The sequence below is a fragment of the Phycodurus eques genome, chromosome 5 (assembly GCF_024500275.1).
Source record: "Phycodurus eques isolate BA_2022a chromosome 5, UOR_Pequ_1.1, whole genome shotgun sequence".
NCBI classification, from domain to species: domain Eukaryota; kingdom Metazoa; phylum Chordata; class Actinopteri; order Syngnathiformes; family Syngnathidae; genus Phycodurus; species Phycodurus eques.
The window spans coordinates 29,808,465-29,834,918 of record NC_084529.1 but is presented as its reverse complement, the minus strand read 5'-3'; the positions used below and the strand labels follow the sequence as shown (position 1 = coordinate 29,834,918).

General features: G+C 39.4%; 1 protein-coding gene across 3 annotated transcripts in view; it reads left to right on the top strand.

Moving 5' to 3' along the window:
* Positions 1 to 4,840: 4,840 nt before the first annotated feature.
* The window catches only part of LOC133402462 (tumor protein p53-inducible protein 11-like), a 35,992-nt gene continuing 14,378 nt past the window's right edge, over positions 4,841 to 26,454 (top strand). The window contains exons 1-2 of one of the 3 annotated variants that reach the window (XM_061676192.1): positions 5,054 to 5,144; positions 11,873 to 11,954. Coding sequence is in view for 1 of the 3 variants with exons in the window: in XM_061676191.1 (XP_061532175.1) it covers positions 4,958 to 5,144 (187 nt within the window). In the remaining 2 variants the exon portion in view is untranslated. Of the gene's footprint in view, positions 5,145 to 11,139; positions 11,211 to 11,872; positions 11,955 to 26,454 lie in introns of those variants that run through there. The other 2 variants (XM_061676193.1, XM_061676191.1) reach the window with 2 other exon arrangements.

Genomic DNA, 26,454 nt, shown 5'->3' with positions numbered 1-26,454 from the left:
CATAGTCAGAATCTGGGAGGTTATTGTAGCGTGGATGCCTAGTCTCCCTGGCAATGACCTCTGACCCCAGACCTGGTAGGAGCTGGTCTGTTTTAAGTCAAACCTTTACAGTAAAGAAACCAATGAACAATAAACCACGTTTGTCTCCCTATTTGCTGGGGGGTTCATTGACAATAGCTTAATCAAAGAAACATAATCACACAAGCGTTTTTTTTGGTATCATGAATGATGGCGCTATTTCTCAAGGACTGTCAATGATCTTCAAGAAACCGTGGGGAGGGACCACTATGAGCACTTTGCTGATTTACAACACACATAAGGCCTGCACACATGACGTCCTGCGTACATCCACACCTATCAATGTTTAATGTGTTGGTCTTTTACGATTTGTTCCTTACAGTATTGATATTTAACCCAAGTCGTGTTTAAACGATTGTGTTTGGTGTGTCTTATGGCAGAACAAATTCAAAGTGGAAAGGGGGGGGGGGATAAGCAATAAAATTTTAGGACTAAAATAACAAATCCGGGCTTGATCGAGAAAGAGAAAGAACAACTCCCCGCCAAGCGCAATGTTTTGGCCCCCGCTGGTGAGATGGATGAGTGAAATGCCGAAGAAGCCAGGAGAACGTACAGTGCACTCAAGCACATTTTGGAGACACCAAATGTTGCCACGCATTTGGTGAGGTGATGAATTGAACCCAGATTGTATAATCGTACATGTCCGGTGAACGTGATATCATAATAATCATAATAATATCAATTTCATAATGATCTTTATAATATCAATGTCCTACAGCTGTGTGTACACATGGTTTGATGGGTGTGATTTTTTGTTTTGTATATCATTTTCAGCTTTTGTGTGTATGTACGCTTTGATAAATGAGGCCCCTGGTTTCAGCTGTATGAGTTGTTTCGCCTCTTCACTCTTTAGCTCCCATCATAATGTAGTGCTCCTACTGAAAATTCCTTAAGACTGATCATAATGTAAAGGTTGGCTCTCTGGGGTTCTGTAGAGATATCATATAACACTTCACGACGCCTCCATCGACGTTATTGTTCCCAGAAATACCTTTCATCTCTTCCTGTGTTTACAGTATCGGCATAGCCATTTTTCAGCCGGTATTATTGGCTTGTTCTTTCCTCCTTTCAGGAAGTAACTGTGCCCATTGATTTTTCTACAACCTTCCTGTTTTGATGAGGGGTTTCCCTCCGGCGACAGCCCAAAATAATTCTTTTCATTAAGTGAAGATGCGGCTTTTTGCTATCTTGCGCTTAAAACACCAACAACATCCTGCTTCCTTGTGGGTGTCGCGGGATTTGGAGGAGGAGAAATTTGGGATTCTTGATCCTATTTTGGGGCGGGAGGTGGAATTACCAAATGCAAGGGATATCTTATCCATTAAAAACATCACAGAGAATTTAAGGCTGATAATGAGAGGAAGGGATGTCTAACAGGATTAGCTGAGGACGTAGCATGTATGGAATAAAGCTGATAACAACTGGATTGACTGTATCTAAAATTGGTTCTACTGTATGTGTTGTATCCTACAGTATGTTCATGACCATTTATTAGGATCCACTCAGTAAAGTACAGATCTAAACAAAAGTGGACCTCTGATCATTGGTGATTAAAATTTGAGGTCTTGCTTGAAGGTCTGCGATTGACTGGTGACCAGTCCAGGGTGCGTCTCACCCAAAGTCACTCAATAACAAATAATTACAAGGTCCACAGAAGATGAATGGATTGTGCTTTTTTTTTTTTTTTTTTTTTTACATTTCTGGAGCTGGCCGAGAGCTTCAAGTGAATTAAATGCCGAAATGTAAAAATAAATTCCTTTGAAGAAAAGTGAAAAACACACAAGGTGTTGTAGTTTTGCCTGTTGGACCATTCGATTCGTACTCACATTAAGCAATCAATTTCCTGCCTTGGAAGAAGAATCAGAACAGGAATTGAACAAGAATCCTAAGAATCATCTTTATTCTTCAAGAACACGTGCACACATTTTTTCTTTGTATTTTACCCATCGCTATAGTATTGGACGCAGCAAACACACACATTACTAGTGGAACGCACTGGAGCAGGTGGCTACTTAAGCACCCAAGGTCCAATTCTGGGTATCAGTGTCTTGCTCAAGGACACCATGGCCGTCAGTTCACAGGATGTTAGGTACGTTGCTACATCCACTCAAGCTCTGTCAAGCTGGCAGGTTTTTTTTTTGTTTTTGTTTTTTTTTGCCCACATTCTTCTGCCGAGTGGTGACTTGAACCGTGGTCTCCACGGTGGCAAGCGATGATCTTGATCTCTTGGCCACGACTGCCCTATAATGCTGTTTCCTTTGAAGAATATTTCTGCAGGAGAATATAAAAAGGCTGTTGGGCCTTGCTGTCTGGTCTCATGAGATTTAATTCCCGTTCCCCATACTGAAGTGGTCTTTTTCAACACTGCGCCATCCATCACAATGTCCTGAAGTACAACTGTGTCCGTGACGGACCACCGATGCCTTGATGATACAGGTTGTCTGTGCACAGACATTACAAATGTGATCAAATATTGATTGAATTCATATTCACAATACTGTTTTGAACTTATCTGTTGCAATCTGAAAGGAGCTGTCCTACTGTATTTAATGCACGGTGTCCTATCCCACTGGCAAACTGTACGCATCTTTTGCCACCTGTTCTCTGCAATCTTGCTTCTGCCTGTGAATCCTCTGAGTCTCTTCCCCCAACACTAATCCAGCACCTCTGTTCAAAGTTGAGGAACTTGTTTTATTAACACCTAACCAAGTCTCTCTAATGCTGTTACAAAGGTGATTGAAGACAAATAACTGCCATTTTCTCTAGGAAGAGAAAATGGGACAACAGAAAGATGAGCAGCTGTTCTGTAGTGGTGAGAAGCACAGTCACTAACCACAATAAAAACGAGTTTGCAACTGCAATGTACTGTAGTTACCAGATAAGCTCACTAGTTCTAGTTTCTTATATTACCCCGCAATTTTTCGTGTATAATGCGCACCCAAGTATAAAACGAACCCCCAAAGTTGACCTCAAAATTCTGGAAAACCCTTCTACCTATGTATAATGCATTTTTAAAATGCATGATTTTTCTCTATCCATATGATCAAAACATGAAATATTATCTATATCTAGATATATTTTTAAAGAATAATTCTGAAGTTAAGCACTTCATTTGAACGTAATACTTTTTTAAAAATGTAATTGCTCTTATTTTGAAATTCACAGCCCAACTTTTATTTAGTAAATTAAAAAACACAGTTGTGCTCATATGTTTGATCACGCAGGCAGACTTTTTAAGATGGGTACAATTCTTTAAAGAAAACATGAATGACCAGGTGAACCATATTTAATTTTATTTTAATGGGATTCAAATTAAACGGTCAAGCATTTCAGAAAAGCATGATCATTAAACAAAACATAAACATAAAGAAATGAATGATGGTTGTTGTTCAGTCATCAGTCACAAAAAAAAAAAAAAAAAAAATTCACAAAGTCTGCCAGGGTATTTAAACTTATGAGCACAACTGTACATATATGCAGTCATACGTACTACCCCTGTCATATTGGAATGAAAGTGTAGGCTACAACTTTTTCATAACCACTAGGTGGCAGTGGCATATTAGAATGAAAGTGTACACCTTTCTCATAACCTCTAGGTGGCGGTGGGATTTTGGAATTAAAGTGTACAGCTTTTTCATAACCACTAGATGGCGGCATACATTTCTAAATTGTGAAAGTTTTTTTCCATTTGCCCCGATACCTAAGTATAATGCGCAGTATTGACTTTTGACAATTATTTACGGGAAAAAATGTGCATTATACACGAGAAATTAAAGTACTTCTTCTTCTTCTTCTTAATAATAATAATAATAATAATAAGTGTTAGCAAGCTGAATGTGTACTGTTTAACAAATATATTTCACTATAAATTGATATTTCACTACGACAAAGTGGACATGTTAAGCTTAACAACATCGAACTACACACATACTATTATGAAAAATACAAAACTTCAGGAAATATTTATTCTGCAACAACCACTGTTTTAGCCTCCATTGAAAAACAAAATTCTGGTAGTAATGTCCCTGAAAACATCAGAGGGTTTCTTAAAGCGACAGTTACCCTATAATGACAGGGTGGACAGCAACTTCAAGGACACATGCAAAATGTTCAGTATCAATCCATCCATTTTCCGTACCCCTTATCCTCACTAGGGTCGCAAGTCGCGGACGTGTTGTGTTGGAACCTATCCCAGCTGACTCAGGGTGAGAGGTGGGGTACGCCCTGACCTGGTCGCCAGCCAGTCGCAGGGCACAAATAAACCATTTGCACTTACTTTCACACCTACGGACAATTTAGAGTTCAGTTAACCTAGCATGCATGTTTTTGGGATGTAGTTCCTGGAGAAATCCCACGCAAGGCACAGGGAGAACATACAAACTCCAGACAGGCGAGGATTTGAACCGCAGATGTGCTAACCAGTTGTCCACCGTGCCGCCCAAAATGTTCAATATGATTATGAAAACAGAATATGATCAAAATGATTCATATTATCAAATACCTTGTTGTGGAAAATAAAACCATGTAAAAAATGGATTTAGTATTATTTTACCACCTATGACACACACTGTAGTTAGCAGAGAAAATAATGTAATGTAATGACTTTTTTTAAAAATAAAATGAAGGAAACACATTTAAGAGACTGGTCATTGTCCTGGTATGTGTGCAAATGTTTGACCACTTATAATAAGACCTCAGACTGTCATTATTCTGCGACATTTTCATGATGACAGAGTGATTCTGATGAGGACATCATAGGCTCTTACAGTGATAGTGACGCTTGACCTGACAAGCGGGAGGCCATTTTAGCAACATGGACGATGTATGGGGCCAGTAATATTCTGTAGCGGTGCTCTTGTGTATATTACGGTTTGTTTTCATGCGGTTGTTTAAGCGAGCTCTGGTTATTACGGGAAGCGCGAGCTCGTGGCTCGCTTTAGTGGTGTTGAGGGAAAGCTCGGAGCGTAACGATGTTCCTCCTCACTGTCTGCGGGGCTCACTCGCTGCACTAAACGACCACCGTTTCCCTTCAACGAAACTCGAGGCTCTGCGATGCTCCCCAAACCGTAAGTTACTTTTCTTTCTTCTTGCATAGGCCAGTGTACTTTACGGTGATTTGAGCGATATATATATATATATATATATATATATATTTTTTTTTTTTGTATTGTTTGCGCCCGCGAACGTCTCATTGTGACTGCTAGCTAGAATAAAGTCGGTTCACTTCAAGAGCATGTGAGATAGCTTAATTACGTCTCTATATATGTATTTTTGGTATTTTTTTTTAGATGATGTGGCGTTGAAGTTTATGTCCAACAGTGGGCTACCATTGCAGGGCGAAGTTAAGCGTCGGAAGCCCCTGCTTAAATCCAATTCAAGAACCGAACGGCAACTCAAAAAACAAAAACAGAAAAAAACAATGCATGTCAAACACAAGCCATACACAAAGGCGACTATTGAGTCTGTGTTGGAGACTTATGAACTCGATTGTTTGTTTGGTCAAACGTACTGCAGCGCCGTGACACCCCGCCCTACTGATATGAATTAGAATAATGGGTAACATTAGCTACTAAGGTTTTTGAGGACCTCGCTATGAAGTTGTTCGATTTGTTGATTTGCTTTGTTATTGTTGGTGGCAGCCCCTTTACACACACGTATATGAATGTGTGTGTGCGCGCGCGCGAGCGAGCGAGCAGGAGGTATGCATGATGCATGGTGAGAGGCTGTTCTGCAATACAGGTGTGTCATGACTTGTCCTCAGAGCCGTTAAGCAATGCTACAGCTCCCTCACCAAACGCCTTCATCACACTAACCTGAAAGACTAAACTCTTGACTTTGTTGATCGTTTTCCGAATGAGAAGAGACACTCAACAATATTGCCCTCAATGCACGTCTCTGTCTTTGCATGCAATGAAACAACACAACAAACCCATCAACTCAAGATGGTGGCTTGGGTCAAACAGGCGCCAATCATAACATGCACGAAGCAGCTTTATGGCTTTTTACATTTCTGATCACTCCAACGGAGAAGCATTGATGTGGAATGAATGATTCTGTTTAAAAATCGATTCTGATTCTTTTCGGGGGCGGGGTCAAAAATGTTTGCATGGTTTAAATAAATGGTGTCCAAATTATGAACATCTATTTCCTTAGCAGCCCGAAGCATAAACTTAAATTAACATTTTACTTGGGGTTCTTTATTACCAGTATCAATATCAAACCTAGGAACTCTAAGGCATTGTGTGTGGAACTAACCCAATTGACTTAATATTTATTAATTAAGTATGAATTATTTATTTAATTAATTAAACGTTGATTCCTTGACCTACTTACCGATGAGACACGAGGTCAGTGTTTGTGATACTGAGAGGCATTTTTGTGAATTTTGTCCCAATTCATTGTGCTATAAAGTTACTAGTATGACCTTTGGTGACGTTTTAGCTCAATGTTAATCTTGTAGTGCGTAGTGTTTCTGCTTTCTTTCCAGTATGGTAAAGGAAATTCAGTTTTTTTTTTTTTTTTTTAATCTGTCATCAGCTCTTTCGTTGGTTTCAAGGCTAAAATAAACGCTAAAAACCATCAGTGGAAGAGTGCAACCCACTGTTTAACTTATTAGCTGCCTCAATGTTGGCATAACACACACACATTTTGATTGCGATATTTTTTTTTTTGGGGACCACTGGATATTTGTTTTGTTTTTATTATTTTTGTATTTTATTGTGTGTTCTATACAAAATTGTTATTTTATGAACATGGACAAAACATCATGGAAAATTGCCATTAATTTTGTAATTCTAAGGAGAAATACTATATCCTTATATATGGGGGACCAAAAACAGAAGCTATTTTATTCATGATATACTTTAAAAATTAATCGGCTGATCAATCGGTTATCAGATTTTTTTCTCCCAAATATCAGTATCGGCATTGGCCTAAAAAAAAACCCATATTGGTGGGGCCGTAAAATAAACGAGCATAACAAAAAATGATGACATGATTGTTTAAAGCCGAACTTGCTAAACAAGTGTCTTTATGGCTGATGTCTTTGGACAAAAGTTAAATACATGTACATATAAAAATATGTAAATGTGAATGAAGTGTAAAATCGGCTATTGTCATCTTTGGTAGCTCTGTGGTGGCATCTTAAAAAAGACCATCTAGATGTTCAAAGTTCCCACGGGTGCTATGTCATGGTCTCCTTCGCCATTAACCTGAGCAGGATAAAGTGCTTTTACCCGCTATGCCGAATGCGGAAGTAGGTTGCGCATACACCGGACTGTGGTGAATGGGTGTGGCTCCGTCCATCCTGAAGTTGGCTTTCAAAATGTAAACGTTCAATAACTAAAGTAGTTAGTACTGCATTGAATTATTGAAGTCCGCTTAATGTTTTTTTCCCCTTTTTCAAGTAGTATTTTCCCCCTATAACACTTCCTAATTGCCGCATCACCATATTACTGTTGCCGATGGTCCAATTTGCGATCTGGTATTGTGAGTTACAAAACACTCCCCCCCCCAACCCTCATTCAGCTCTACAGCTTACTAATGGCAAACGAACAACACAGCATGCTGTCTGATAGGCTGTATTCCCACTACACGCCCAAGTACCCAATTCTGATCCAAATCTATTTACATGTACAGTGGGTACGGAAAGCATTCAGACCCCCTTAAATGTTTCACTCTTTGTTATATTGCAGCCATTTGCTAAAATCAATTAAGTTAATTTTTTTTCCCTCAATAATGTACACAAAGCACCCATATTGACCAAAAAAAAAATTGATTTTTGAAATTTTTGCAGATTAATTAAAAAAGAAAAACTGTAATATCACACAGCCATAAATATTCAGACCCTTTGCTGTGACACTCGTATATTAACTCTGGTGCTGTCCATTTCTTCTGATCATCCTTGAGATGGTTCTACACCTTCATTGGAGTCCAGCTGTGTTTGATTATACTGATTGGACTTGATTAAGAAAATCACACACCTGTCTGTATCAGACCTTAGAGCTCACAGCGCACGTCAGACTAAATGAGAATCATGAGGCAAAGGAACTGCCTGAAGAGTTCAGAGACCGAATTGTGGCAAGGCACAGATCTGGCCAAGGTTACAAAAAGAGCACAGTGGCCTCTATAATCCTTAAATGGAAGACGCTTGGGACGACCAGAACCCTTCATAGAGCTGGCCGTCCGGCCAAACTGAGCAATTGGGGGAGAAGAGCCTTGGTGAGTAAGGTAAAGAAGAACCCAAAGATCACTGTGGCTGAGCTCCAGAGATGCAGTCGGGAGATGGGAGAAAGTTCTAGAAAGTCATCCATCACTGCAGCCCTCCACCAGTCGGGGCTTTATGGCAGAGTGGCCTGGCAGAGAAATAAGATTTTCTGGTCTGATGAGACCAAGATAGAACTTTTTGGCCTTAATTCTAAGCGCTATGTGTGGAGAAAACCAGGCCCTGCTCATCACCTGTCCAATACAGTCCCAGCAGTGAAGCATGGTGGTGCCAGCATCATGCTGTGGGGTTGTTTTTCAGCTGCAGGGACAGGACGACTGGTTGCAATCGAAGGAAAGACGAATGCAGCCAAGCACAGGGATATCCTGGACGAAAACCTTCTCCAGAGTGCTCAGGAACTCAGACTGAGCCGAAGTCTCACCTTCGAACAAGACAATGACCCTAAGCACACAGCTAAAATAATGAAGGACTGGCTTCAGAACAACTCCGTGACTGTTCTTAAATGGCTCAGCCAGAGAGAGCCCTGACTTAAATCCAATTGAGCATCTCTAGAGAGAAAATGGCTGTCCACCAACATTCACCATCCAACCTGACAGAACTGGAGAGGATCTGCAAGGAGGAATGGCAGAGGATCCCCAAATCCAGGTGTGAAAAATTTGTTGCATCATTCCCAAAAAGACTCATGGCTGTATTACCTCAAAAGGGTGCTTCTACTAAATACTAACCAAAGGGTCTGAACACTTATGGCTGTGTGATATTTCAGTTTTTCTTTTTTAATCTGCAAAAATGTCAACAATTCTGTGTTTTTACTGTCAATATGGAGTGCTGTGTGTATATTAATGAGGGGGAAAAAAATAACTTAAATTATTTTAGGAAATTGCTGCAATATAATAAAGAGTGAAAACTTTAAGTCCCCCAGCTCGAGAAACAGGAGATTACAGCTTCAATGGAAGCTTTTGGTGAATTTCTGATACTTTAATACCAAATGAATGTATGCTTCAATGGAAGCTGTGTAGCAAGTTTTGTACTGTACGAAAAAAAAAAAAAAAAAACTCTCCACATTCTCTTGAATCTGGCAATTTGACACAGATAGTGGATCCTTAAAGGTGTCTGAATACTTTCTGTACCCACTGTATTTTCAAGTCATTGTTTACTGAAGGCCCGGAACAATGCATGGATTGTTACTTTTTTATTTTTATTTTTAGCCCAAACATTTCTTAAAATGAGGTTAAAGCCAAGATAGACAGAAAACTGTAGTAATGAGATCTCTTCATCACCGCAACACACGTTCAATCCGATTGCTCTGATCCCTATACGCTTCACAGCCTCTAGGGGTTATATTTAATCAGTAATAACCAGTGGTTCTCAGTTGGTTTCTTCTATTTTATTTCTTGACATCAACACCTTTTCACAGATTGCATGCACATTTTTTTTTTTTTAGCTAAAAGTCCTTCCACTAATCGGCAAAGGGTTAAGCATAAGCATATGTCGATGATGGGTGATGTGTCTATGCATTTTTAGTGACAAGGCAATGAGGCATATAGCAGCACATCGTACGGCTTTAAGCCGTCCCTCAGGTCCTTTGAATATTCTTGAAATTGTAGCCAAAGCAGATGGTGACCCCCTTTTTTTTTTTTTTTTCCCCCCCCCCTCCAACTTCAATTCATAACATTGGCCATTATGACACATCGTGCTCCATCTATTGTACTTTTATGGTTATTTGTGGTCTAAAATGTATCATAATAAAGAGGCAACAGGAACAGGGGGAGTATTATTTATGCAGCAGCTCAAAGGCAAGGGTGCAAAGAAAATTCAATGGTGTGCATTGCGTGTAAGGTCTCAACTGGCTTGAAAACACGACGACTACTTTCACAATGGCTGTTTGGGTGGATAAATAGTGCACTTGCTAGGTGATACATATGACCATAAACCTGCACTTTAAAACATTTTAATTTATTTAGGTCAACACCAGATCTTATGATGTGATACAAAAATGTGGAAATAAGCAAATATTTATATAAATGTAGTGGAACCGCTGAAGAACGGCCATTAAATTGTAAAATTCCAAATTAGACCAAAATATTATTAACATTTTCGAACTATTGTTGTGCATGTTGAAATGCCGACCTAAAGACCTCGAGACTTCGGCCCAGACTTCAGCTCACTGAGCGTTCAACAGTTTTGCTTTTTCTTTATATTTTTGAATGATTACTCTTAAGCATCATGCTATTGAATATGTTTTTTTAAGTCTTCTTGTACAGCAGTTAACTGCTTTTTCAAGTTTATAAACATTTCAAAATATTTTAAATCCTTAAAGTGCTTGGATTTTATGGTCTTGTGTAAAGGTGTCTGAACCCCTCCAAAGAGAGTGAAAGGTTTTGAGGTGCCATTGCCCACAAATGCATTCACATATATCCATTCTTTGTTACAAGAACCCGTTTTCAATATCAGAGGCTTCCACTTAAATGTAAAAAGGCATGACAAGAGTTATTGCTAGGATTGAAACAAATAATACTTTAAAAATAATTTAGTTCAAGTGTGCAGTGGCCTATATTTAGAATCATGTTTCTATGCTGCCTTGCGTTTTGTCTGTAGGGAGTCTTTGTATGAGCCGACATGGATCACTTTCTTCATGGCATCTTGCCTCTTAATTCCCTACCGACTGCAATGAAAGCTTAACTGTGGCTTTAATAATGACCCTCCAACAGATGTGCATGTTTTTTTTTCCTGTGGACAAGATTAGCAAAGCTCAGACCATATGCTGCTTTATATGACGCTGCCACTTTTATTGCAACTGTAGCCTGCCCAAGTCATTAATTCTAGCAGGGGGAAGACACTAAAGCAAGTGGTGACAAACCAGTATGGACAATATTGTGTTGTATATTTGGAAATTCATGTCCCTCCTCAGGTAGGTCCAGCTGTCTACAAATCGGATTTGGCATTGTTTTTGTATAATCCCTCCACTTCTTATCATGTTGGTCAACTTGTACTTTTGTTTAGAGGTGCAACAATTAATCAATTAATCGACAAGTAATCGATTATCAGATTAATCGACCACTATTTTGATAATCGAGAGATTTAGAGCACTCGTTTAACTTAAAATTGTCCGAACCCTCTGTATTTCAGCCTCTCAAAAGTAAATAGTCATATCTGTTGCCCTCCATGAAATGACTGATTATCTTTGTATTTAATCAAAATAAAACATGTGCAAACATATGCTTTTACTTTGGAAAACAATGATCAACAGCTTTACCCATTTTTTTGGACGGCTGTTACGGACCACACCAGTAACTGAATCACAATCAGTTTGTTTGTGCATTTTCTGCACTGTAAATTTGAAATAATGTCCTGTTTTTGAATAAAGAGATGGAAATTAAAGTTTTTTTCGAGTCTGATTCATAGATTAATCGAGAAAAAAAAATGATAGACAGTTTAATTGATTATTAAGATAACCGATAGTTTCAGCCCTTTGTTTGTTTTATGTTTGCTTGCTCTATTCATTTATTTATTTACTGCTTTGTGATTAGTTTCCAGTTGAGTATTTTAAAACATGCTCATCTTGATTGACAGGTGATCGATTGTGGACACCACCGGAAATTTGTTACAAGATACCTGCACCAGCGTGCCACTTCATATCCCATATCTACAATCAGTAAGTCAATGTAGTTCCTTCAAGGACCAACGATCACTGGAAATTACTTTGTCAGTTTGTGTTGCTGTACTTGCGGGTCATTGCTTTCTTGGTCCATGTATGATGTGTGTCCATGTATAATGTGTGTGTGTGCGGATCATTGTTTGTATGAGTGAGTGAGTGGTATCATATTCCCGTTTTGCCATTTGGACAAGGCCATCAGCCCCTTTCGCCCAGAGCGTCGTGTATTTCTCGTCTAACATTTCAACTCGTGACATAATGTGATGCTTAATGCTGATATTTTGGAGGTACTATTTCTGATGTTGACATTTTTCAAAAATTATAAGAATGGAGTCTGTAAATTGTATTTACAACTCACACTAGATCTCATTATGAAAGGAAATACCCTGTTATTTAGCCGTTACTAAAATATCTGTTAAATTACTAACTTTGGACATTAGGAGCAGATTTGGGTCTAGGTATTTTTAATACATGAAATGATTGGAGTTTCCCAAATTTCAAAGTCATTAAAAATATTTGTTCAATTTAAGAGCTTCTACTTACTGGTGTATTAACCATTATATAAACATGAAGAGATTTGGCTTATTACAAATGCTTTAATGCTGTGGTATAAATGTTACATTTGGTGGTGGTCTAATAAACTTGTAAAAGCGCTGCATGTATTTGACTGCTTTTTCCTCACTGAACAGTTGGTATAAACAGTTGCTGGTTTATTGCATCATTCATCAGTGAACTTTCTGGGCTCATCTGGAATAAGCTTCACTGGATCAGGATAAAAAGACATTTCCAAATAAACGGTTGTTTTCTCTATTTTAAAACATCTGCTAGGAAACATGAAATGTCTTTTTAATGGTTTTCTTAAACCAGTTAAGTTGCTTTAACACTGACTGCTCGCTGGTCTTAAATCAATTCTAATGAGTTCTCCCTCTGGCTCTGACCCATTTAGGTGGGCCATTACTTAAGGCCTCTTTATACTCCCGCGGCCGACAACGCCCGCATTGCATCACGTGACTGACAAATTGCCCCGCGCGGCCCCTCTGCGTCACTTGACGTGCACACGGCAAAAATTGTTGCTGCGCGTCGAACGCCGCGGAGATCATCTCTCGTGATTGGTCCGTTTTAGTCACATGCTGTAATGTTACGTATTCAGCGTGCCCCTACGCCGCCGCCTTCTCTATTGATTTTAAAGCATAATTAAACCTATCATCTGGTCATCTACGTCCATTTGTTCTAGCAGACACTGTTCCACGGTCGCCATTGTTGTTGCTTTGTACCTTGTTACTGAAAGGAAAGTAAAAACGGCTACTGGATATGGCCCAAAAAATGTGACGTCCTAGCCGATACCAGCCGTAGCGACACCCCCCGACTTGGAGATGAACTGCAGTAAATTTTCAAAACAGCCACGCGTGGGTTGCGCTCGAGTATAAAGGCAAACTACGCGCGAGACAGCCACAGTGACGTAAGCGCGGTCGCCGTCCGCACGAGTATAAAGAAGCCTTTAATGTACAACGCTGCATTCTGTTTATTTCTATTGTATAAGATGGTTCTTTGAGAAATTGCATTATGACACACATATTGCTTACATGCATGTGAAGGACCAAGCTTGGGTTGGATTTCTTTTTCTTTTTTCTTAAACTCTGGATTTCTACTCATTCTGTTTATTTCAATTGTGCATGGTATTATGAATAACTGGCTAGAGATGCTATTACATTTATTGTAGGACATGCAGTGAACACACTTGTGCATATTTCAATTGGTTGTATTTCTTTTCTGTTGTGCAAAGTACCAGTCATTGGGAAGAACTGGCAAGGAAAAATCACATTGCAATAATTGTGTGGCATATTTACAGTACATTGCACGTGGTTGTGCATGACCGATCGTGCCAGACATGGCCCACTTCGAGAAAGTGAAGTATACCAATCTTGAGCCATGGGTCAGAGTACTCACGAAACATACAGGATTTAGGTGTCAAGTGCAGAGCTGCCAAATGTTACGGAAAGTCTGTATTTTGTTCTGGAAATCACTGAACGTTGACGCTTATGGGCGGAACACTGATTGTTCCGGATATTGGGGGGAAAAAAAATAAAAAATCCAGCATCCACATTAAACAGCTGCCTGATGTATGCTATTTTCTAACGCCCCCTCCCCCGGCTGCCAAGCCGTGGTGTCAAAAGTTCTCTTTGCGTCCGATGTCAATGAAATTTAAGTCACTGATCATCGCCTCCATGGTAGCGAAGAAGATACACTTCTTACCATGCTTCTTACACATATCGTTTACGTTATCACGAAGGGAGGGCGAGGAGTGGGTAGGAAAAGACGGGAAAGCATGATGCTAATTGCTAAGCTATCGTTATGCAGTTGCAAAACATCGAAAGAAGTGATTTGGTGAAACAACACGTCACACAGGTCTGGCTGGAGCAGCAATTTCACAAAGAGTAATCAACTTTGAACAACAAAATAACAGGCCAATTAATACTTGTTTAGAGATACAAATATAAAATAATAAACGTCCACACAGGATGCCGCGTCTGAACTAGCTATGAACTAGTACGTCACTGCACACGTCACTTCAGAACGTGGGCAGGTTAAAAGTATATTATTATTATTATTGTGATTAATACATATTTGTAATATAAGAAAGCCTTTATTAGTCCCGCAATGGGGAAATTTGCATTGTTTCAGCAGCAATTGTGGATACAGGAAATATGAATATGTAATATAAGCAGCATGCAAGAGAAGACATTTTCATTTCTTCTTCTTAAATGTACTTCTACACGTACAAGAAGTCCATTGCACAAAATCGAAACCAAAGCTGTTGTCCATACATAAACTTTCCACTTAAGTCTATCGGCAATGTTGTTTGTTTGCAAAATTGAATAATACCCTCAGGACAGGGTATTATTCAAATGATTATTCTTTGACTGGCAGACCTTCTGCTGCCCATATATTTGGCAGTTCATGTCAAAAATATGTTGCAAATATGTAGCAATATTTAGATTGTATTTAGAATGCGTCCTGTCAGAAAATCTGATATTAACAAATGAGACCGAGCAGTTGGTCACTGATTTTATTCACCCTTAAATGGATCAAAACCTCAACCTGACTTTAACTAAGGAAATAAATTAAACAAATCGGTCCAGGAGATAAATGCAACCTTTCCCGTGATTAGAGATCAAGCTCTTCATGCATGAACATCAAGACATAGGGTGCAGGCAAAAAGATTTGCTGCCGGCTAAGGTTGATTCCCTCATTTGTTGCTGTGTAAACTCTGCTGAACCCTCATGACATTTTGGGAACTTTGGAAAAACCTGATTAGCAAGCTTGTGTGGCTGTACTCCCGTTTACCAACTGGCTGCTATTGCCTATATGGATCTGGGAATAATACAGAGCATGCCAAAAATTTAAAGGCAAAGAGGGCCACTTAGATGGACATCTCTATGGAAACATTTAAGATGTACAGTATCATGAAGATATCAAATAGCAATATCCCAGGCAGTACAGTGCAGACAGAGTTAGACATTCTCTGTCATTGCTGCGTTTGTGCATGCGTGGTGAAGTGCTGAACTTCATGGATTTATGTCAGGCATCTTGTTGGGCAGCTAAGGAGTCCTTGGAAAGACGTTGACTTCGTTTGCGGCAGTTATTGTTTTCGTTTGCACGGTAAATCTTATGATAATTTTCTGTTACAGAAATGCAAAAATAATATGATGAGTTGGCTTTTTTACAAATGGAAAACAAGAGCCCATGCTACGCCCATTGCTTAGTAAAATTTCTGGTCAGTCATTTCCGTTGCGTCATTTGCGGCCAAGTGGGCCAGTGGGGGAATGTTGCCAGTCGACATGAAATATAAAAGATTAAACACAAAAGAATTAAGTTAGAAGAGGTGATAGGCTTAATCAGCATTGGGTCAGTTGTAGTGGCTTGGGTGAATATGACTCCCCCCCCGCCCCCTTTTTTTTTTTTTTTTTTTTTTACAAAAACAAGTTACAGAACAAAAGAAATTTTATTGTAGATATTTAAAATTCCTATGGGTGCTTTGTCCCAGTCTCCTGCAATATGGTTTCGTCATTTTTCTGAGCCAGAAGGAAATGCTTCGTTCTATTTTGCCAAATACAGAAGTTAGTTGCTCAGATACCCTAATAGGGGGCAAATTAAGAAGTGTCTGGGGAGAACAAAAATACACAGTTGCGCAGATATTACATGTCCGGAAACTGGAAATGAATTGGTACGTCACCGCATACGTCAGCCTCAACTCATTTAAGTGGCGTCATATTTTACATAAGCCTTGAGAAGCTATGCCTACTATTTATGTATTGGCAAATTTCTCTTAAAGAAGTGATCACCTTCCTACTGAGCACAAATAGACGCATAGATATAAATGTTACCAAATCGAGAAGACTTCATAACAGTTTTGGCGCTTAAATGCCTGCTTTGATGTTCAAGGTGAAGGGTTTGATTAAATCCACACATTCAAATCACCAATGATTAAGGTGAGAGAGACGTACAGCTTTGGTCCTGAAGAAGCTGATGTATCTTGACAAACTTAATGTTGTTGTTTGTGTGTGCTTCTGTTGATTGGTTCCTCGCCATTTTCTGTTTCCAAGATGAGGACGTTTCGAAGACAATTTGCTAAGTCCTCTCGACCAGAATTAATTGAATTCTCTTGTCTGGCACCTGAACATTTGGCATGACAAATGATGTTTCCCTCACACGTGCTTTTTTTTCCCCCCTCTCCCTAAGGCTTTTGTCCATTTATGCAGCCTTTCAAGATCAATATTTTATAATATTTAGATGTTACTAGTATATGTTACTGGTATATCTTTTTTCTGTCACAGGAAACCATTTGCACTCTTGTCAATCGAAAGAATGGTGACAGATTAGTATCACAGCATAGCAACCACCAGTTGCATATATAATGTTTGTGTGGGTGCAGCCCACACAAACATCAGTCTGCTTACTGATAAGTGGCAATTGATTCAGATCATACTGACAGTTGAGTTATTGCAGCAATAATTACAGGCTGGTGAGATATTACGATGGGGTTTGTGAGGCTGGTTACGTTAATTCAGATTTCTTTCAAGAAGCAAACCCAGCCTTTCGTGAAATTTAAAATATTTTAAAAGTATTGTGGCGGCATGGTGGACTACTGGTTAGAGCGTCTGCCTCACAGTTCTGAGGAGCGGGGTTCAATCCCCGGCCCCGCCTGTGTGGAGTTTGAATGTTCTCCCCCGTGGCTGCGTGGGTTTTCTCCGGGCACTCCGGTTTCCTCCCACATCTCAAAAACATGCATCCTAGGTTAATTGACAACTCTAAATTGCCCGTAGGTGTGACTGTGAGTGCGAATGGTTGTTTGTTTGTATGTGCCCTGCGATTGGCTGGCAACCAGTTCAGGGTGTACCCCGCCTCGTGCCCGATGACAGCTGGGATAGGTTCCAGCACGCCCGCGACCCTAGTGAGGAGAAGCGGCTCAGAAAATGGATGGATGGATAAAAGAATTGTACAATTCATAATTTTAGTCTTTGCATGTTTTTCTATCTTGGTTATTTAGACACTTTGCACAAGTACAAGATTTTCATATTTTACTGGTTGTGACATGCCCCGCAGTGCAGAAAGCCAAATGTCACATTTGTTTACGGTCACGTGTAGATGGTCAAAAGGCAAAACAGTCCTGCAGAAGATGGAGACAAAAGGCAGAAACAGAAACGGAACCGTTAATGGTCCATTAGGGTTTTTCAACAATTGCTGGTTAAACCTTTTGCTTTGGTTTTGAAAGTGAAACAATTTTAAATCAATCCCTCAGACTTGACTTGGATTTGGTATCATAAAGTGGTGAAGTAGTAATTTTAGAAATTGCAAGCGTCCCTTTCATTGTTATATTGTTATGATTGCTGATGCTGTTGTCAATAAACATATAGTACTTGTGATGTGCAAATGCTTACCCTTAAGTGGGTGGCTTTAAATGTTGCTGACTCTTATGAAAGCCTCTTAGTGGGTTATTTGAACTAGTGATTGCAAGCTTTCCTGTGTGTGTGTGTGCGTGTGTGTGTGTGTGTATGTATATATATATTTATTATTTTTTTAAACTTTGCCGAGCCATAAAGTCGATGTGCAGACATAAATTCTGACGCAGATTGAGCCCTGAAATTAGTTCTGCTCGTCATCCAAGGAGGCTGCTGAGCAACCAGGTAGCGCTTCAGCAAGACTACTACTTCTGTGCAATTAAAATAGTTTTGTGTGAGACAGAACTCAAATATTATCTGTAATAGCGACAAAGTCCAAGTCTTCTGTTGATTGACTCCGATGTCATTTATGCATGACTTGATCCTAAGAGAAGACATTTTATTGCCTTTGCTGTTAGGATGTGAGCAGTCAGAAAAATGGTTTCATTTGCTTTATCGCCAAAGGACATGAACAGAAAGGAAATGTCGCTTTTGTAAGATATTTCTCTGAGACTATAAAAAATGGATTTCATATAGAAGAGGTCAACGCATAAAAGCTAATTCTCTTCAAAATGAGTAAACTCAGGGTTCCCCAAAGGAAAACAATGTAATCGTGTCTTCAACTAGTGAATATACAGTATATGACATAATCTGTGGATATACTGTATGTACGTGTGTAGATGTTCTATATCCACTTGATATGATAGTCACTTGAGATCAAAAATGTTGTTCTTTTCAATGTTTTAGATTAGTGATTGAGTTTGAGACGTAAAATGTAAAAACAATAAAAGAAATAAATACATTTAGTGAGATGCATGAGTGACGAAATGTTTATCCCCATTGATCATTAAGATTAAGTGTGTGTTCAGAGAGCGTTTTTAACTTTTTATAATGTATTAGGGCGGCACGGTAGACAACTGGTTAGCACATCTGCCTCACAGTTCTGAGGACCTGGGTTCTAATCTAGCCTCGCCTGTGTGGAGTTTGCATGTTTTCCCTGTGTCTGCGTGGGTTTCTCCGGGTACTCCGGTTTCCTGCCACATCCCAAAAACATGCATGGTAGGTTAATTGAAGACCCTAAATTGTCTGTAGGTGTGAGTGCGAATACTTGTTTGTCTATATGTGCCCTGCGATTGGCTAGCGACCAGTTCAGGGTGGACCCCGCCTCTCGCCCAGAGTCAGCTGGGATAGGCTCCAGCACGCCCGTTGCCCTAGTGAGGATAAGCAGTGTGGAAAATGAATGAATGAATAATGTATTAGACTCATTAACTTTGACTTGTAGAACGGTTAATAATTTTAAAATGGTATTTCACACATTGCCTGTACAGTTGCTAAGAAAGACCTGATTGTAAAAACTGTGCATGAATTTGATCAACCGGTAGTCCACATTGCCATATATGTAATGCATGTTCTGTGGTTACCTGAGAAATGCAAAAAAATGTCAATATACAGGCAGTCTTGAGAGGGGAATCGGTTAGATCGGGTTTTTAGCCACTAATTTGTCATAAAAGCCAACCTAATTAGTTTCCACTCACTTACCCTGGGCAACAAGCATTTGACATCTGGTATCTCTATATACCCTTGACTCTGCCTCATTGTCAAGGCCTTCATTTTCTGTACTAACAATGCTTTAAAAAATCAATCTTTACAGTGTTTCTAAAGTGTTGATGCAGGGTTTTAAAGTTTTAGGTGATATTAATTGCGAAGATGAAACAGTTTTTCTGCTCTCTATAACGTACATAATAAAAGTAATAATATTGTTTGGCTGTTTTAAAGGTGTGTGTTCAAGCATAACAGAAATAGCAGTAACGATTTGTGTCAGTTGTGTGAAGAGCTCAGGACCTGAGTGTTTATTTTTCTTTCCGTGTGGGCTCGAGCCCTGCTGTGCTATGATGTAATTTTACGTTCTTCCTCAGAGGAGATTTTTCATCTCCTGCCTGTGTGTCTGTCAGCACTGCTTTACTTCACATTTGTACTGCTTCAACCATGTCAAGAAATCTCCAGAAATAGTAACGCCATCACTGACAGTTCCTAATGAATCCACACTTCTGAAGACCCCATCCCCAATGCTGTGACCCACATATGCACCAAAACCAATCTCAGGCAGCGTTGTCATGACACTAGATGAAAACCAAACTTTTCAAATCTATATAAATCGAAACTCTCTGAAATTGGGTATAACACAGCTAGACTATACAACAAGAAATAGCATTGGTCTACCTGAAATTGTAACTTTCTCTGCAGTTTCTGTGGTGGCACCTGTCTTGATAGTGTACTTTTTTTATATAGGCTTTTCTTTGTTTGAAACTAAATTTAATATGTGCTTTCCAGTCTGAAGTGCTATGATGAATCCCAAATGTTCACTGCAAATGATGTTGGCGTGATGTAATATGAAAGTGTTACTGCTTCAACATCGGCGGCATATGCTTAAAGTCACGTTTCCATCGGTGTTCAGCTTGTCACAGTCAAGTTGAATGTTAGATAAAGTCCTTAATTGTCACTGTAAACATTGTCAAACAACATCCCTGTGAAAAATGCAGTACTCTTGTGTGCCTTATGTATGTGTTAAATACAGAAATAGACCCCGTAACTGAGACTGCGCCTTTTAATACGGTGTGCCTTATGGTCGTGAAAATACAGTCGTCATATTTCCCAAAGGGCAAAGAATATATGCCTGTTGAGTACTGTTATCTTGCCCGTCTATATGTGGTGCTCACTGTTTGCATTGTTTAAAGGTTTATTACTCAACAGCAACGCAATTTGTTAGCCCATCCATGGAATTTTGTATTGTTTAGCATTAAGTTAAACAGACTTTATTAAAGCAGAGCTATCTAATTGTTTTATAAACATGTCATTCTGTTTGAAGTTTAGTTTGACAGTAAATTTCAACTGGGAGTGGCAAGAAACAGCGTGAAGCCTCTTTTTTTGAATACTTGTTTATTTGCCAAAATGCTGCTTGCTGTCAAGTGAAGTGAGTTCAGTGCCACCATACAATGCTAGTACATTAAAGCCCCGCTATATCGCGGTTCACGCATTACGATCCCACTATATTGCTGTTTTTTTGTTTTTTGTGTGTGTTATCGCAGTTATTACTCTCTTTTTTCCTACCATTTCTCAAAAAAATTTGTCATTCATTGTTTTAAAAGTGTGTTTAAAGACCTTGAAAGGTAAGTGGAGAAAAACTAAACTCCAAATTGACTATGACCTCTACACACGAAGTCTTTGGAATTTTAACAAAGACTTAGTCATGGCTCGAAAGCGACACTTTTCTGAAATCATCAATAAGAACTTCAACAATACTCTGTTTGCAGTTTGGTTGACAAGCTCACAACCCCCCCGAATCATACTGCTAAATGCAATGAATTTGCCTATTTTAGTGAAAAAAATATAATTCATCAGGTTAAATTTCAGCACAAATGAGCAAAATGATAAAATGATACTACATCTGAAGCCACCCAGGGAAAAAAACTCTACTACCATGTAAAAATTTGATACTGTTGACCAAAAAAACTGTTGAGAAAACGGTTCAGCAGCTGAAACCATCAACGACCTGTCTTGACTCAATACCATCTGACATTTTCAAAGCTATTGCGAAGTCTGTGCTAGCTGATTTTACAGCAAATAATCAATTGCTCACTTCCGTCAGGCGAATTTCCTAAATCTCTTAAAGTAACTGCCATTAAGCCTCTTCTTAAAAATAGAAGGCTGGATGCTTCCATGTTAGCAAGCTGTAGACCTTTCTCAAATCTCCCTTTCCCAAGATTGTTGAGTTATTTTTAATCAACTCAGCAATTTCTTGAACTTAAATAGACTTTTTGACAAATTTAAATCAGGTTTCCAATCTCATAAAAGTACAAAATATGCTCTTATTAAAGTACTAAATGATATAAGGTTGAATACTGACTCGGGAAAGGTGTAAATTCTGGTCTTGTTGGATCCCAGTGCGGCTTTTGATACGGTAGATCATAATATACTGCTGAACAGATTGGAAACGGGGGTAGGACTAAATGGAACAGTCCTTAAATGGTTCAGGTCCTACCTGGAGGAAAGGAGTTATTTTGTAACCATTGGAAGTGTTCAATCTCATCGAAAGGAGATGACCTATGAGGTACCTCAAGGGTCAGTTCTTGGACCCCTCCTGTTTAGCCTGTATATGCTCCCCTTAGGTCAAACTCTTCAGAATTTAACTTTTGACTATAATAGCTATGCAGATGACACACAATTATATCTATCTCCAGATGACTACAGCTCAATTGAGGTGTTGTGTCACTAAAACAGATACATGACTGGATGAGCCAAAAAAGCCCCCCAAAAAACAAAGACCCAGTCTGAAACCTTGGTGGACTGATAGATTATGTTATATTATAGACTTTCAACAGTCATATCAAATAAATTACTAAAACGGCCTTCTACCATCTGAAGAACATATCCAGAGTGAAGGCTTGCATGTCCCAAGCAGACCAGGAGAAGCTCATCCATGCTTTTATCTCAAGTAGACTATTGCAATGTTCTTCTCACTGGACTGGAGCATTAAACAGCTGCAGCTCGGGTTCTGATCAGAACAAAGAGGTCAGGGCATATTACTCCAATTCTAAAGTCTTTACACTGGCTCCCAGTCAGCTTTAGAATAGATTTTAAAGTTCTGCTACTGGTCTATAAATCACAAAATGGTTTAGGTCCTGAATAAATGGAAAAAAAATGCTAATGGAATATAAACCCAGTAGGGCTCTGAGATCGACAGACTAAGGTCAAATAGTGGAGCACAGAGTCCAAAACAAACATGGTGAAGCAGCATTTAGCTATTATGCTGCACACAAATGGAATAAGTGAATTCCGGGTTAAAAACTAATGCTTTTTAGAGCATTTCCACCTTTAAATGATATCTCTTGCACTGTACGCTGTTTTAATTGTACTTTTATTTTTTTCTTTTATTCTATGTTATCTTTGTTTTAAATGTTTCTAAGCATTTCTTTCCCTTTTGTTTTTAAATGCTTTTAATCAGATAAAGCACATTGAGTTCCCTTGTGTATGAAATGCGCTATATAAATAAATTTGCTTTGCTTATTTGTTCGACTTTCTTTGTATGTATAGATTGCTTGGATTGTTCCCAATCTTCTGGTCAATCGCACCTTTGGAAGTATATTTAGTGAGAAAAATGCTGATGGGTTAAATACTTATTGCAGCCGCTGTAACCCTTAATATTCTTATAATTCAGGAATGCAGGAGGTGGTTATCAATGCTGTTCTACTTCTCTACGAATGTTGCTGACGTGACATCTACTATATATACAGAAACAGAACCAGCTGGGTGATGTTAGGAATGGATACATTGTAATAGTAACTTGACCGACAGTGTACTGATGCTACTGCTGTTCAGCTCCATGGTTACTGTTTTTTCCTTTCATTAACTTTAAAGTTACACCACTACAAAGCCTTGTAGTAACGAGTAATCAAATCATTAACACTGATTGTTTTGCATGGCTAATCAATGTATACGTCATATGTCACTGACAAATTGACATTTTGGCCATGTGCCTCAAGTATGTTAAACTGAACTGTTTTTGTGTGCGTTATATTCTTCGCAGTTGGTACACCCCAAAATGTGAGGTGGTTGTGGGGCTACGTGGCTACTGTCTTATTTGGAGAAAAGGGGAGAAAAGCAAGGGTGTCATATTTAAGTTACACATTTATTCGCAGTTTTTGACACCCACAAACCCCCCCCCCCCGACACACACACACACACACAGACATATCTCATGCCACTTACAATGTTTCCTGGGGAGTTCACACATTTCCCACAGTTCTGACTATGTTTAGCCATTTTTCCCATTTCACCAGCACATTCTCTGTCATGACATCCAGCGAAGGAATGGATACAGAAATACCCCATTTTATACAGCACACAACATTTATAGATTTTTGAACTCGGTGCGCACACAAGGCATAATAACACACATAATAAGGCGCCCTGTCCATTTTGGAGAAAATTTAAGACTTTTAAGTGCGTCTTATGGTCGTGAAAATACGGTAATTACAGTAGCTAACTGAGAACGTCATGGAACACTTCTTCTTCGTGCGTGTCTCTGTATTATACTTCCCCCAGCTTCGTGCGTGTCTGTATTATACTTCCCCCAGGTGGCCAAGACTCTCTTTCTTTGGCCAACATGGAGCCGCCAATGCATGCTTTTGTCACTAATTGGATTGATTACTGTAATTCCTTTCGTTCAGGTCTTTCCAAATAGAGCATTTCAAGCTCACATTTTACAGCGCTATTTTGAACCTGAATGTGTGTGTATCTGTGTCCTCATGGAAAGGTTGCGGGAGGGATGATTTCAATTTATGTAAAGCACTTTGAATTGCTTTTTACGTACGAAAAGTGTTTTATAAATAGTTTGATTGATTGAAGGTGCGCACATCAGAAGGAACATCTCAATGTCCATGTATTGAAGCAAAAACACATGAATTATTTACATTATATTCATGTAATTACTGTATGGGTATTATAAAGTATAATATTATAGTGCTATTTTATCTAATTAAAAAAAAAAAAAAATGTAAATTCTTTTTTTTGGAGGGGGGGGGGCTGGAACAGGTAATGGATGGATAATGGCACTACCCTTCATTTCAATGGGTAAAGATGATATGAGATGTTTGAGTGCATGCATGGTCTTTGCATGAATTAAATTCATATCTCAAAGCACCACCGTATACATAGATTATAGGTTGCAGCGGTTAATCCTTGCTGACTGGAAAGTGAAAGTTACCACATATCCTGACCTTACCACCTTCAATCACAGGCTTGACAGAGAGGCACAACTATTCACACCTACGGGCATACATGTATCAGCTCAGAGACCCAGCTTGTCTTCTGTTCTGTTCAATCTTCTCATTCCAACAGTGCACTTTCTGTTGCAGCCTCTGCAACCCCTCCGTCATCTACAGAATGTGTAACTGTAGTTGCCACAGATTATTATTAGTTTTTTCTCCAACTGTTTCTGAAGAAAGCTGACATTTCATCACTGAAGAGCGAGTTAGTTCTTCTAAAATTCTGGTTTGCTCCGACCTTATTGATTATTAAGATATGGTCTGTCTCCAGTTGACTGAATACTAATTTAATCATTTTAGTATATCCTGAAGTATCCCCTATGTTATTGAGAATAATGCCAGTGGAGTCATCAGTGGCTATTAAACAGAGACATCATCAAAGATAGTTGTAATCATAGGCATTTTCTATGATGAGAAGTTGTTTGGCCCATTGGCAGTTGCTAGGCAACTGTATAAGCGCTACATTGGCAATTCAAGAAGCAATGTTAGGGAGATTCATCGGGGAGACCTATGCAGGGGCAATTAAGCATATGGAAGAATGGGTGGTTTGCTAGAGTGCAGGAAAGTGTCACATTTAGCACTCGCACTTCAAAGACTTGAATGAGGTCTTGGTCCTGATGCAGATCAAGATTCCAGGGGTCACGGCTACATTTGTATACAGTATATTGCAAACAATTTGTCACAGGCTGGCTCTTGCTGCACCACATAACCAAGTAAGTGGCTTTTGACGCTATAAAGATTTTAGTGTTTGGTACAAATGGGGAGGTTCTCCACCATTACTTTCCATATTTCTCTGCGGAATATGGAAATTTCTATTTTTCTTTATGGATTAATAAAGCAAAACATTCCTTAGAACTGATGTCATTACTACAATGAGGTACGGCAAATTGGGTCATCGTAAGAGGGCATTAAAATAATGCACAGACATAAAATGTTTTGTTGTGATGTACTGACAACAATTGCAGGGTGTACCCCGCCTCTCGCCCAGTCAGTTGGAATTGGCTTCAGCTCACCCGTGACAGCATAAGTGACAGAAAATGTATTTTTGGTCCCTTTTGGCTCATACACATGCGACTCCGCTTTCATTGATCTCTGGATGTACTCTGTCACGAAGGAATGCACAGTTGTCCGGCCTTTCCATGTGTAGCAACAGCACTCGGTAGACTAACAAACAGATATCCCTCAATGCCCATGCACACCCACACCACATTTCATAATTGCAAAATTTCTGTATTTAACACATACATACGGTGCACTGTATTAAAACCACAAATACATCAAAGTCCTCATCTTCTGTATCTGAAATGAACAGCTGGGCAAGTTCTCAATCAAACACGCCAGGTTCCCTCTCGTCATTGTCTGAGTCAGTCTCGTTGCCGTCCGGCCACTCAGAAATGATCCCGGCTTTTACGAAAGCTCGAACAACAGTGCAAGCAGACACGTTAGCCCAAGCATCCACAATCCATTCACAAGTTGTGGCGTAACTCGCACGGCGCTGCCTCCTAGTCTTAGTAAAACTGTGTTCGCCATCTGTCATCCATCGCTTCCACGCCGCTCGCAACTTAAATTTGAACGCCCTCTTTAGACCGATGTCCAGCGGTTGGAGTTCCTTCGTCCATCCTCCCGGAATGATGGCAAGCTTCCTCACTTGCTGCACATGGCAGAGTTATTGCTCTCAGTCGAATGGTGACTATAGAGACGCTTCTCCCGGCTGTTCTTTGCTCATCAATCCATTGC